Genomic DNA, 12,692 nt, shown 5'->3' on the forward strand with positions numbered 1-12,692 from the left:
TTTCTAGGCCAACCATTTTGTACAGTCAAATGAAAATTTTCTGTAGGTATCATAATTTTAGCATCTTAAAACCCTTAAAAAGATAACTGAACTAATATGCAAATGCATAACCCAAAATCTATGTTATAAATCTGTCACTTCAACCTTGGTGACTCACAGTCACTCACTTGAATGTTTCATATTATAAATGAGTTACATACATCTGTACAAACAGGTGATTAAACCAATAAGATGCCAAAGAGCTACAGGGCTCAAAACCCTTTACATGCTAGTAATTTATCTATAAATTTCCAAAATAATTTTTAATCTGATCATACTTCATATCAGCTGCCTAATGATGAGTTAATGAGGTGCTATCTTATCTAATGAGGTCACATATAACAAAACAAAATATAGCTTAGCAGTCACAGTTAAACGACTATACAGGAAGAAAAAGTGAAATGTATGACTTGGATGAGTGGCACTAAATGATTTACTTTCTCTACAACACATAAGAGACACGAATAAAGACAAATAAAAAGCCATATCACTCAATTATCGTCATATAATCACACATTGTACTGCAGGGACTGGATTTTCTCCATATGTGAGTTATTAGCATAATTAACATTTGAATCTTTTTCATAGAAAGTCTGACCACATTTTCCTGGGATTATACATGATCCCTGCCTTTATCATGTGCAGCAGACATGTTTTGAGAAGGTATCTTTTGCCCCTAAGATTTGAGAGTCACTCTTTACTTTTCTGTTTTGTCAACTGCAGTACGATCATGAATTTTACAAGTATACTTTCTGATCCGACTTTTTTTTTTTTTACGTTTTTGATGGTTGCAACATGTTACATTTAACTTTGTTAATGTACAGAAAACAAATACATGAAAACAAACAAACAAACACACACACACACACACACACACACACACACACACACACACACAAACCAATATATACAAGTTATGTTTCACAAATAAATACATGATCATTGAGTAATGCTTTCTCACTATTTTACGTATCAAAAATATATACTAATTTACACAGTCAATGCTAAAATTATTGATAAATTAATACTGATTTTCACTATCCACAACCTTAATTACTACAGTACTTTAATGCAACAAAATTGAGCCAAATATGAATTCTTGATTGGCATTTTAAACACTATTATTACAATGGAAAAAACTAGTGTAACAAATGAATCTACTGTTAAGAATAAATTATTACATTCTTTCAAGACAACAAATAAGTTAATAACAACAAAAATTGGAATTCATCACCATTCATTATTTTCAATTGTTCAGTATGTTTAAGACATACCTTTGATCAACTGAAATGTCATTCACACCACTTTCTCACAGGAATTACTTATGGCAGTGTTATAATATCAGTCTTCTGTTGCTTTTCCCATTCTCTTTTGAGCAAGAGGCATTGCAGTGGGAACACTAGAACATAGTTATGGCAAGTTAAGTTGACGTATGTAAGCTATACTTTATGAACTGATTGGGCAAGAGTTAAGTAGAATATTATGCAAGGATGCCATGTCAGTCCAGTCTCTCCTAATGTTCCCAATTTTCACATTTCTGATGCAACCTTTAAAGCTGTCTCTTGTCTCCAAAATAGTACCAGATCCATTATCTGTAAAAGAGCAGTTAAATATTAAATTTAACCACTGAGCCTTATAGTATTGTAAGTAAATATCTCAGACTCAAATTTTACTTACCTGGTAATCCACCAATGTACAGTGGTATACCAACACTGGCCTTTATAAATGAACCATTTCCGGAAAGGCCATATTTGTTTGGTAACTGGTCAACTTTAAGAGCAAGTTCATCTTTTGTAAAAAATGCTGTAATCCTATGCCATTTATTATCGCAGATTGTATACTGTGATGGAAATTCTTGTTCTACACGAAAAGGTTTCCTGTCTCCCATATCAACTTTCATTATGACCTGTAAATAGACACAGTCATGTAAAAAAAAGAGACATTTTAGAGAAATATTTCAACATATGACATTACCAATCATTGAGAAATGAGTTGTATTCTTGTGGGGATGGTAGGGAAATAATGGTGTTCAGAAGACAATAATGATTGTCATTGTCTATTAATGCTAAAAGAAAAAGGTAAATCTCTTTTCAAACTGAAAGTTAGTCTGAACATTATGGTGCTCTAATTGGCATGGCCCTGTCTGCCTCCAACATTTGAACTGCACTTACCTAGCTAGTTACTAAGTGACCAACAGTTCATTATGGACTTTCCAGAAGTGAAAGAAGCAATAAGTGATAGAAAAAATCCTAGGACTAACGGGGCTTGAAACCTGGACACCATGGCTTAAAATTCTTTATGGCCTTACAATGAAGTTGTATGTTTGATGACAGAATTTCTTTGCTTGGTACAAGATTATTCAACAGCATGTTCTATATGATGGATATTTAGAGCTTTTAACAAATATATAGTTAACTGTGGCTTTATTATCCTTACAATATATTTTCTGTTCAACTTAGAGCATTCCATGATCTAATAGATTGTAAAGTTTCAACAAACAAGTGTGTAAAAAATCAACTGGAGATGAATTTTCAAATTCCAAAACAAGTCAGAGTCCAGGTTGATGAATTTTCAAATTCCAAAACAAGTCAGAGTACAGCTTTGAATAAATATTTACAGAAAATTAGCAGTTTTTTTAAAGGTTTTAATGTTTTATGTATCTCAGTAATTTTCAAACTGGGACTGGTTGCCAATAATGACACAATGTATAAAGGGACAAATACACTGTGAGGCTGTTACCAGTGTGTCTCAGTAACCTTCTACCAGTAATGTGAAATACAACACGACAGATTATCTTTGACAATTTTCACTACACACCATGACATAGAATTATTGGGTGTATAAGTGTAATATTGCTCTGAAACATTACACAGAAGACTATAATGCATGAAAATGAAGGGGATACATCTTTGAGAATTTTATACAATTATAACGTAAAATTTATCACCCGAGGCATTTTTGTCCCAACAGACTGTATCACAAGAGCACTGCAGCTCAGTTGAGGTAAGAGATTGTGATGGGTGGGGTAGACAAGGGGAAAAATGAAGCAGGAAGAGGCAGAAACAGTTGGAGGAAATGGCAGCTGGTGGCTAGAAGAGAAAGGCAGACTCCTCCTCCTGGCACTATCCCTCTTCCTCCATGTCACTGTGTGTGTGTGTGTGTGTGTGTGTGTGTGTGTGTGTGTGTGTGTGTGTTTCAGGAGGACAACAGTTCAAACTCACATCTGGCCATCTTGATTTAGGTTATCTGTGATTTCCATAGATAGCTCCAGATAAATGCTAGGAGGGTTCCTTTACAAGGGCCTGACCAGTTTCCTTCCCTGGCCTTCCCTACTCTGAGCTTGTGCTAAGTCTCTAATGACCTCATTGTAAAACACTAATCTCCTCCTCCTCCTCTGTACCATTTAACTCCAAATAAGATCATTATACATGAAGCACAACCTCAGATTAGAGAAGAATGAGGAAGGAAATCAACTGTGGCTAGTCAAAGGAACCATCGTGGCATTTGCCTTAAGAAAATCTAGGGAAATCAGGGAAAATCTGAATCTGATGGATGGACAGTGATTTGCAATGCGAGTGTGCTACCCAGTGTCCTCTTCGCTTGGTGGTAATTTCTTAAAGCTTAGCAAAGTTTTCAGTCATATTTGTGTGCATTTCAACTTCTGAATGCCTCTTTAGCACTTTCATTATTCTTATTCAATCCAGGAGATTCCATCATCATATTTACACACTAGGAAGAAACTGACACTGTAAACCTTCACATATAAAATGAAACCACTATCCAATGCATCCACAGAAAAGTTAGTTTTATGTTGTGACATTGCGTGAAGACATAAAAATAAATGTATAAATTGAAATCAAATCTACTTATTTCCGTATATATCTTTTGAAGTCCTGAAATCTTTATTGCAATTAAGCAGGATATTCTTGGCACTACACTTGCAATAATTTGGTAAATGTTCAAGGGGAAAAAAGCTGATTCTCTCTATGTTAGTATCTAAGCTACACTAAACACCTGCTGCATGTCTCCCACTGCTAGCTTTGACTTATTCATTGATTACAAATATACCTCAAGGGTGGTACTACAAAGTCAGACTCTTCTTTTTGTGGTGATCAATCTGAGGACTGCATGGCAGCAATTAAGTTGGCAGCATATCTCCACTCTTAATGTGTTTCTGATTTCTTCTTCAGAAGTACACTAAACGATCATTTTGAAAAGCCTCACAAAAAAGTCTGACAATGTCTACTAAGTTGTTTATATACACCATGAAATGAAATGCTCCTATAACACTTCATTGGGGCATTCCCGAAGTTACTTTTATGACTCAAGATTTCTCTCCATTAAGAATGACATGCTGTGCCCTATTTGTTGGGAGCTGTTTGCTCCAGTCACAAAGCTGGTCTGTTATACTGTACACTCATATTTTATTCTTTATGCAAGAGTGTAGAATTGTACTGAATACCTTTTCGAAGTCAAATGACAGGCCAATGCTCCAGACTATCAACCACAATAAACCAATGCTGGCCTTAAGCCCGTATTACACAAGGCGCCTGAACTGTGCAACATATGCACCAGCATCCCTAATGGGCATACCTGTAACTACAGGCTGGTTCACTTCCAACTTATTACACAATTCAAGCGAGATATACCTAGCACGCATGCGCAGCAGCAGCAGGTGAGACGCGTGAAAAGAAAATAGAACTGTCTGATGTCTTGTAAAGTCGTTCGTTCTACGGTGTGCAACTCAAGGGTGACTGTATGATATACTGGGGTGTCATAAGTCCAAATTATTTCTGTGAGCTCAAGGTTTCTATTTAACAAGAAATTGTTTTTTACCATTATTGATTAAGTAATTGTTTTTCTCTTATGTAGGTTAGTACTGTTCTGAATTACAGACTGAACAGTTTTATATTACGACACTTGGTTGCACAGGTACATGTATATCGAAATTTACATTTATACAGCATATTGCACATGGAGGATCCACTTGTTTTTGGAGCTATTGCCCTGGCAGTGACAGTAAATCTTTGGATTAGGTCAGAACTGTGAAGAAAACGAAAAGTCAGACGTTGTTGGGTTCGACCTTGGGTGAAAAGAAGGGATGAAGACAGGGGAATATATTCACTGTTAATGAAAGAACTAATGCCCGAAGATCCACAGGTATTTTGGAAATTAATTAGGATGGACATGGCCTATTTCGAGAAGCTGGTGTTTGTGATAGAAGACAGATTTGGCAAGTGTGACATAGTCATGAGGGAGGCTATCTCACATTCTTGAAAGAAAAATTAAATCATATGTTTATACATTTTGTGATTGTATCAGCCTAGATCACTGATAAAATACTGGTAAATGCCCTGCTATGTTGCAGGCTGGTTGCAACATTACGTTTCCTGGCGAATGGGGAATCTTTTAAGAGCCTGGCTTTTACCCACAGAATAGCACAGCTCACCAATTCAAACATTGTTGTGGATGTATGCAATGCAATTTGCAGCACTTGAAAGGACCAATACTTAAAGGTGTACTCGTGTTATTTATCCAAGTTTTGAATATACAGTATAGAAATAATGCTTTCACAAACAGCTAGCATAAAAAAAGTCTACTGACAAAAAAATGTAAAAATGTTTTTTCTCTGCATTTATGAAAACCTACTTACCGAAAAAAACACTACGAAAATCCCCAACACGAAAATCTGAAATGAACTACTAGCCTCCAAGCAATAAGCAAATAACAAGCAGAAAACTCTGTGGTAGCCCCTTCTACGCATGCGCACATTCTCACTGCCTAGTGCACGTGCGTGGACTGACAGCAGTTTAGAACTGTCTCTATTCTGGCACGCGGATAATGTGTCTGCTAATTTCCGTAGTTTCACCTGCTCTACCGCTAGAGGGCTGTCGCGGTAGAAGAGTACCATTTGCAGCAGATTGTTGTGTAATACCTGCTATAGTGGCCCAACATAGCATCCGGCAGTCACCCTTGCTGTCAGCCAAAAGACCATGCCCAAATCCAATCCCATGAGGAAAGTGCAGATCAGATGGGCATGCGAGTCAGGCAACAAATCCAAAAGACTCTGTAACTGGCACATATGCCAAAGTTCCTCTGGATTGCACCCTTAACGGGTGTCACCCAGTGCATAGTGAGAAAACTACACAGAGGATCATCAGCGGATGAAGCAGACATGAATTTTTTCATTTAGGTCTTGAAAACTTGTACGGAGTGCTCCACCTTGGGGTTAGTAGGCAGGTGAAATCGGGTGGTAGTCAGATGCTGGGTACTACTGTGAATGCAAAAATTGTCAAGCTCCTGTGACACAAATTGCTGACCTTTATCTGATATGAAGGTCCAGGAGGGAGGTGGGAGGAATGTTGACAGAAAAAATGATGCAAAACACTCAAAGAGCAGCTATTGATGTTGTGGAAGACAGTTCGACAACACACTGGAAAGTGGACAATGCATCAACTACAAACATCTACTTGCTTTTCCAAAAGGGACCTACTGAGTTGGTGTGGACTGTGTTCCAAGGGGGCTCCAGGACTGGCCAAGGGGAAAACTGATATGGCAGTGTGGCCTGGTTCTGTGCACAGGCCTCACAGGATGTTCAAAATCACTACCAATCGCTGGCCAGTATATACGATGCCATGCCGAAGCCATCGTACAAGACATACCACAATGTTATGCATGCAGCAGCTGGAGTATGCACGGACGTAATGCTGACAGGATGATCACTTAACAGCTTAGCTCTTCCATGGCAGTCATGAGGACTTTCTGGACCACAGAGGCTGTCATGGAGGAGGAAAATCGTACATAATGCTGAATCTGTTCCCGAAGGAATGCGTTTGGATCATCCAATCTCAACTGCTGAAATGATTTTCTGAAAAAAGTAGGTCTTCAGCCACAACCTTCCATGCCATCAAAGGAAAACTGAGCAATGTCTGCTGCAAGATATTGTCCAATGTGAAAACAAGAGCCTTCTGTCTGCTGAACTCCAGCTCTGGTCCCACTGACAACTGTGATAATGCATCTGCATTAGTATGTTGTGTGGTGGACTGCTAACTAATGGTATAACAGTAGTTACTGAGAAAGAGTGCTGATCTCTCTGCAATTGGTGGGCATTGCTTCTGATGGCTGCAAACAAGGTCCAAATAAGAAGACTTGTGGTCGGTGCTGAGTAGGACCTTCGCTCCATACGAGAAAAAATGAAACTTTTTAATGTTGAAAACAAAAGCACTGTAGCACTACTTCATTTTTCATCTGTGAATAATTATTTTGCTTTGCTGGAAGAGTCTTCAATGCATAGGAAAGAGAGGCACAGTGCCATCCATGTTCTGTTGTGACAGGACGGCAACAATGCCATACTGGGATGTAGCAGCTACAGTTAATGGTTTACCTGGTGTAAAAGAAGGCAACTAGGGAGTGGAGTAAGAACTCATGACCCAAAAAATGCATACTTGGGGAAGGAGGGGATGGGGGGCAACCACATTGTTTTGCAATTTGCAATAAAAGCCATTCCTTGGAAGGCTTTGGAAAACCAGTTGCAGATTTCGTAAATGCTTCTCTCACGTGACACGCATGAACCAGATGTCATTGAGTTAGATAACACAACAGGGAATATTCTGAATCAACTGCTCTATGTATCGCTGATAAATTCCTGGCACAGTTGAAATTCGAAAGGGCAAGCAATTAAACTGGTAAAGCCCAAAGGAGTGTTGAGCATTAATAAACGTTAACGGCAACTGCAGTTGTGCGTCACACAGGTCGATGCATAGAGAATACTGGACCTCAGTAATTTTTGCCAATTTCTTCTCCAACTGCAGACCTGGATACCAGTCTGTGACACATTGCATGTTAACCATCTGTTTAAAATCACTGCAGTGGCACAGAGCACCTTCTGTCTTCTGAAGCACCACCAAAGAAGTGATCCACTGGCTCAATGAAACAGGAGAAACAACACAAAGGTCCTGCCAATGCTGCAACTCGGCCCTGACATTGTCGCTTATGGTGAAAGTGATGGGGCAGTGCTGACAAAATTTAGGTACTGCAGATGGTACAAAGGAGGCATGGCCCTCAAAATTTTCTGCCTGCCCCAAAGCATTTTCAAACAGCTGGTCACGTGAGTCTCAAGCTTGAAAAGAGACCGACTGAAACACTAAATGTACTTTTTCTACTACATGGAAGCCAAAAACTGAAAAGGCATCTAAATCAAAAATATTTTGCACCAACAGCAAACTGGTCACTAATGATGCAATTTAGCATTCCACATTTGTATAATATGTTGAGATGGTGAACTGCCTCCTCAAAGGAATATACAGTTTACTATAAGACAGAACTTGATGTAGTGGCCATTGCAATGCAGGACAGCCCAGGAGACTGCCGATATCTAAGTTAATCGGGCTGACTATTGCTCCCATATCCACCTGGAAGTCAACTAATTGCCCATCCATGAGCAATGTTAGTAGAATACCCTGGGGTGATGCTGAGGGGCATTGGAGATGGACTGCTAATTGTCAAAAGCTGATGGTAATAGCCTACTTAGAGTATGCCGTACACACGTCTACATATGGACAGTCCAGTCTAAGATGCAACAAATGGCAATCTAGGCAGGACCGCCAACTTGTCGATTGAGCAGAAAAAGATGCAGGAGAGCAATGGTGAGAATTCAGAAAACATCACAAGTAGGGACTACAACTCTTTGACTTACATATACCTGCTGGGCATGTCGCAGGCAAAGGCAGGGAGTGCTGTCATGTCATCACACTCAAATCGTCAAAGGTGTCAACAGGCGGCAGCACAGCAGAAGGCACGGTTGCCTGGTCAGCCCCGTGGGGTGCCACGGACAGTTTACCACGTGTATCTAACTCTGTCACCTCCCACTTGTCAGAAAATACACTCCTTGCTGCTCCCTTTGTAATGTGATTCATCAATCTGGGCATCTTTGGCTAAAGAAGGGTCTGACAAGGCAATGCCCTAGTGTGGACCTCGGGGTCAGGTGCTAATTGGACAATCACATACCTAATTAGTGAGTACGCATATGAGATAGGATGTTCAGACCACACAAACCAACACTTGCATGACAGACTTGGCAGGTCAGCAATCTAGGTTGCATATGACTCTCTGGGACACTTGTAGTGCTGGATGAACTGTAACTGCGACACCACCACATGGGTTTGATAAAAATACTGTGTGAGCAACTGATAGGGTTCCTCAAAATTAAGTTTCTCGAGCTCAGTGGAGGGTTTCAAATTTTGCAAGATTTTGTACAATCCCGTTACTGGTGGACAATAACAAGGTGGCCCTATCCGTTGGATTCATGATATACCTTACTTGGCAGTGCAATAAGAACCAGGTCGGCCACTGTGGCTCAGCGGTTGTAGGCGCTTCAGTCCAGAACCACGCTGCTGCTATGGTTGCGGGTTCGAATCCTGCCTCGTGCACGGATATGTGTGATGTCCTTAGGTTAGTTAGGTTTAAGTAGTTCTAAGTCTAGGGTACTGATGACCTCAGATGTTAAGTCCCATAGTGCTTAGAGCCATTTTTTGAATAAGAACCAGAGCAGGTAATTCTCTCACATTTCCAAAGACATGTTGAAGGTGGCGAATGGCATTGGAGGTGGTGGGCAAGAAGACTTCTCTGCAGACATCTGGCCTACCACCAGAGTGGAGCAGGAGCAGAGCAATTTCACATTCTGTTTGAGCAGTTCCTGTATCTGCTCCTGCTGAAGCTTTTTCTGCTGCTCCTGGAGTCACAACTGCTCCTGACAGAATTGCAAAAACATGTGGTCCATGGAGGTCACAAATTAACACTGTGAAAAAAGGTGTCACACACATAAAAATATCCTATGTCACAAAGCCTGTATCTGCACGGGCATGACAATATCATGAAACTGTCATTCTCACTGTCAGCACAATATACTAGCTCACAGCGGCTCAACTACAAAACTGGGAAGCTGAACCCCTGAAGAGAGAATGAAACTCAATGTGCGAATTAGTCTATGGGGATCAGAGAGTCTGACTGCAGCACAGAGAAAACCATAAAAGTGACTGGCATAAATAACTGAACCACTGAACAGAGGATGGCACAAGGCAACAAGTGGGTCCACGGTAGAAGAAATCTCTGTAAGAACCGATGAACCCAGACTTATCGCCACCAACAGTACACAGACAATGCTTCATGTGCCCTCTCGTGACAACATGCATGCTAATCTGCTGCACGACCCACACCAGCTCATGCGTGTCCGTACAGATATTCGCTGGTGAGGGTACTAAAGAAAGAATGAACATCTGTTGGAAGTAAGTCAACAGAAGAAGTGACTGTCATTTACTCAAAAACTTTTTCTACAATCATTATTTGTGAATAACAAGGTGCCAGCCTGTAAATGATGAACTTCAGCAAAGTATACCTTCCTTCATGGACAACTTGCAAAACCCCAAAAGTTACAGAGGACAATATATGTAAAAGTCTGTTTGCCAATATTTAATTGCTATTTACAGTGCAATCCTTCCATTCTGATGTACCATTTAGATTTTCTTTATTTTTGACAGCAATCAACAAAATTTTTGATATACATAAGGAAAACGATGTATTTAAAGAATGTTTTCTTATGGCCAATACGCAGACACACTGCATGAAAGTCAACGGTAGATATGTACAGCTCCATAGTTATCTAGGATTCTTTGAATGATTATCTCATTCTGTGGCTCTTTGCTATAACAGCCACCTGCATGTGCTTCCCCAATACCATATTATACTGCTCAGTTTCCACCTTTTATTCATCAGAGGTAGGTTAACATGAGAGGATAACCACTCTACCACTCCCTAAAATGTAAATGCTCAATTTACTAATCATCCAAAAGATATTTTGATTTTTGAATAACTAGTCATCCAAATTTCTTTCTGCAATTCCCATGCACTTTTTACTATCCAGTACCAAACCACAGCTGATATAGATTGTTTTTATTAGTGAGAGACAGGACAAGGAGCTATTGTCATTTTGGAAATTTAAAGAAAAGTGGCCTCAGCATCAGGCAGATTATAGAAAAGTGAGGAATTCATGTTACACATAATTCTTGAAAGTATAAAGCAGATAGGAAAAGGGAGAATGTATTTCAACATCTCAGAGAGTCATGTTAAACATTGCTGCTGTGCAGGGGAGGAGAGAGGGGGGAATGATATAACAGGGACGTTTCCAGAAAAGACACTCATTAATTAATCATCTTCAAAAGATCCCACAATGAAGGACAGTCTTCTGGGTTCCCATATATCTCATCAAAAAGGAGAATCTCCTGCCTGGAATGTGGAAGGATTTACAGTATATATTAACAGAAAATAAGCAACTCATAAAAACTTAATTTGTACACATATTAATAATATATCACTATACTACTTAGTGCTATTCTAGCTTGAGCCAGCTCCATTTAACATTGTAAATTAGAAAGAAAACCACTAACTTGAAATAAATAAATAAGAATAAAAAAGGCTATTGCTTCCTCAGTAATATTAAATATCTGCTGTCCGAACTTAAGATATGAATGCATAGCCTACATGAAAATTTTTTTTTTGTGTGACTCTGTATCATGGTTCAGCCGAGACTGATTTTTATTACCAGCAACAAAATTTTGATCTGCCTTCTTCCCGGTATTGCAGTCATGATTCATAAAAGTATAGGGGATGGATCTCGGGCCACACATGGTCAAATACCTGTTGTCATAGGTAGGAAAAGTAGGTCTTTTTTAGGATAAATCCAGACAACATGTTCTCCTGCCTAAAGAGTACTCCAGCACTTTAAAAATACTGAAAAAATCACTCACAAGACAGATTAAACACCTCAAATATTACATATATCAGATGTCACAAAGAAAAACAAACCATTGGACAGTGTAACATGGGGCATTTCACAGACCTAACAATCCTCCATCAAAACATGCAATCAATAAAAAATAAAATACAACTATTAGAAGTTGAGCTACAATCTTTGAACTGCACAGTAGTTTGTATTATTGAGCACTGGTGTAGTGACACAGAAATCCAACATGTAATATTATCATTGTATGAAAAGGCAAACTCTTACTGCAGAGTACTGCAAGGGGTGGAGGATCATGCATTTATATCAGAAAAGGAACACAGTTCGAATCAAGACATGACCTCAGTACCATAAGTGAAGACAAACACTTTGAAATATCAGCTATTGAATTAACAGGGCTTGATATCACCAAGAAATTAATCATTTTTTGTATGTATAGATCTCCCAGTGGTAGTGTGGACACTTTTTTCAATAAGTTAACAGAAGTTCTAGATAAAGTCTCAAGTACAAAGGTCAACATAATTCTGTGTGCAGACATTAACATCAACACTAACATCACAAGTGAATCAAACAGCACCATCATAAACATCCTTCAAAGTTTTGGCATGTCCCTATTGGTCAATAGTGCAACAAGGGTTACCGCAATAACTTCATCAGTAATTGACCATGTGGCCACAAATATGGACAGGGAAAAATGTGATGTAGCTTTAAAAGATCTTGGATTATCAGACAATCTCTGTCAAATAACATCAGTAAAGTCAGGCATCGAATCATTCCCTAAACTACAAGACTACAAACTACATCTATCAGAAATCAAAATAAAAGATTTTTCCAAAGAACTAGAAAAACAAAGCTGGTA

The 12,692-nt window shown here is 39.1% G+C and overlaps 1 protein-coding gene across 1 annotated transcript in view; it reads right to left on the minus strand.

Moving 5' to 3' along the window:
• Nucleotides 1-765: 765 nt before the first annotated feature.
• LOC126088492 (laminin subunit alpha-1) overlaps nucleotides 766-12,692 on the minus strand; it is a 717,591-nt gene continuing 705,664 nt past the window's right edge. The window contains exons 43-44 of the mRNA XM_049906633.1: nucleotides 1,717-1,945; nucleotides 766-1,631 (exon numbers count right to left, since the gene is read on the minus strand). Of these exons, the coding sequence (XP_049762590.1) occupies nucleotides 1,486-1,631; nucleotides 1,717-1,945 (375 nt within the window). The 3' untranslated portion in view covers nucleotides 766-1,485. The remainder of the gene's footprint in view (nucleotides 1,632-1,716; nucleotides 1,946-12,692) is intronic.

This window comes from Schistocerca cancellata, chromosome 6, assembly GCF_023864275.1.
Source record: "Schistocerca cancellata isolate TAMUIC-IGC-003103 chromosome 6, iqSchCanc2.1, whole genome shotgun sequence".
Taxonomy (NCBI): domain Eukaryota; kingdom Metazoa; phylum Arthropoda; class Insecta; order Orthoptera; family Acrididae; genus Schistocerca; species Schistocerca cancellata.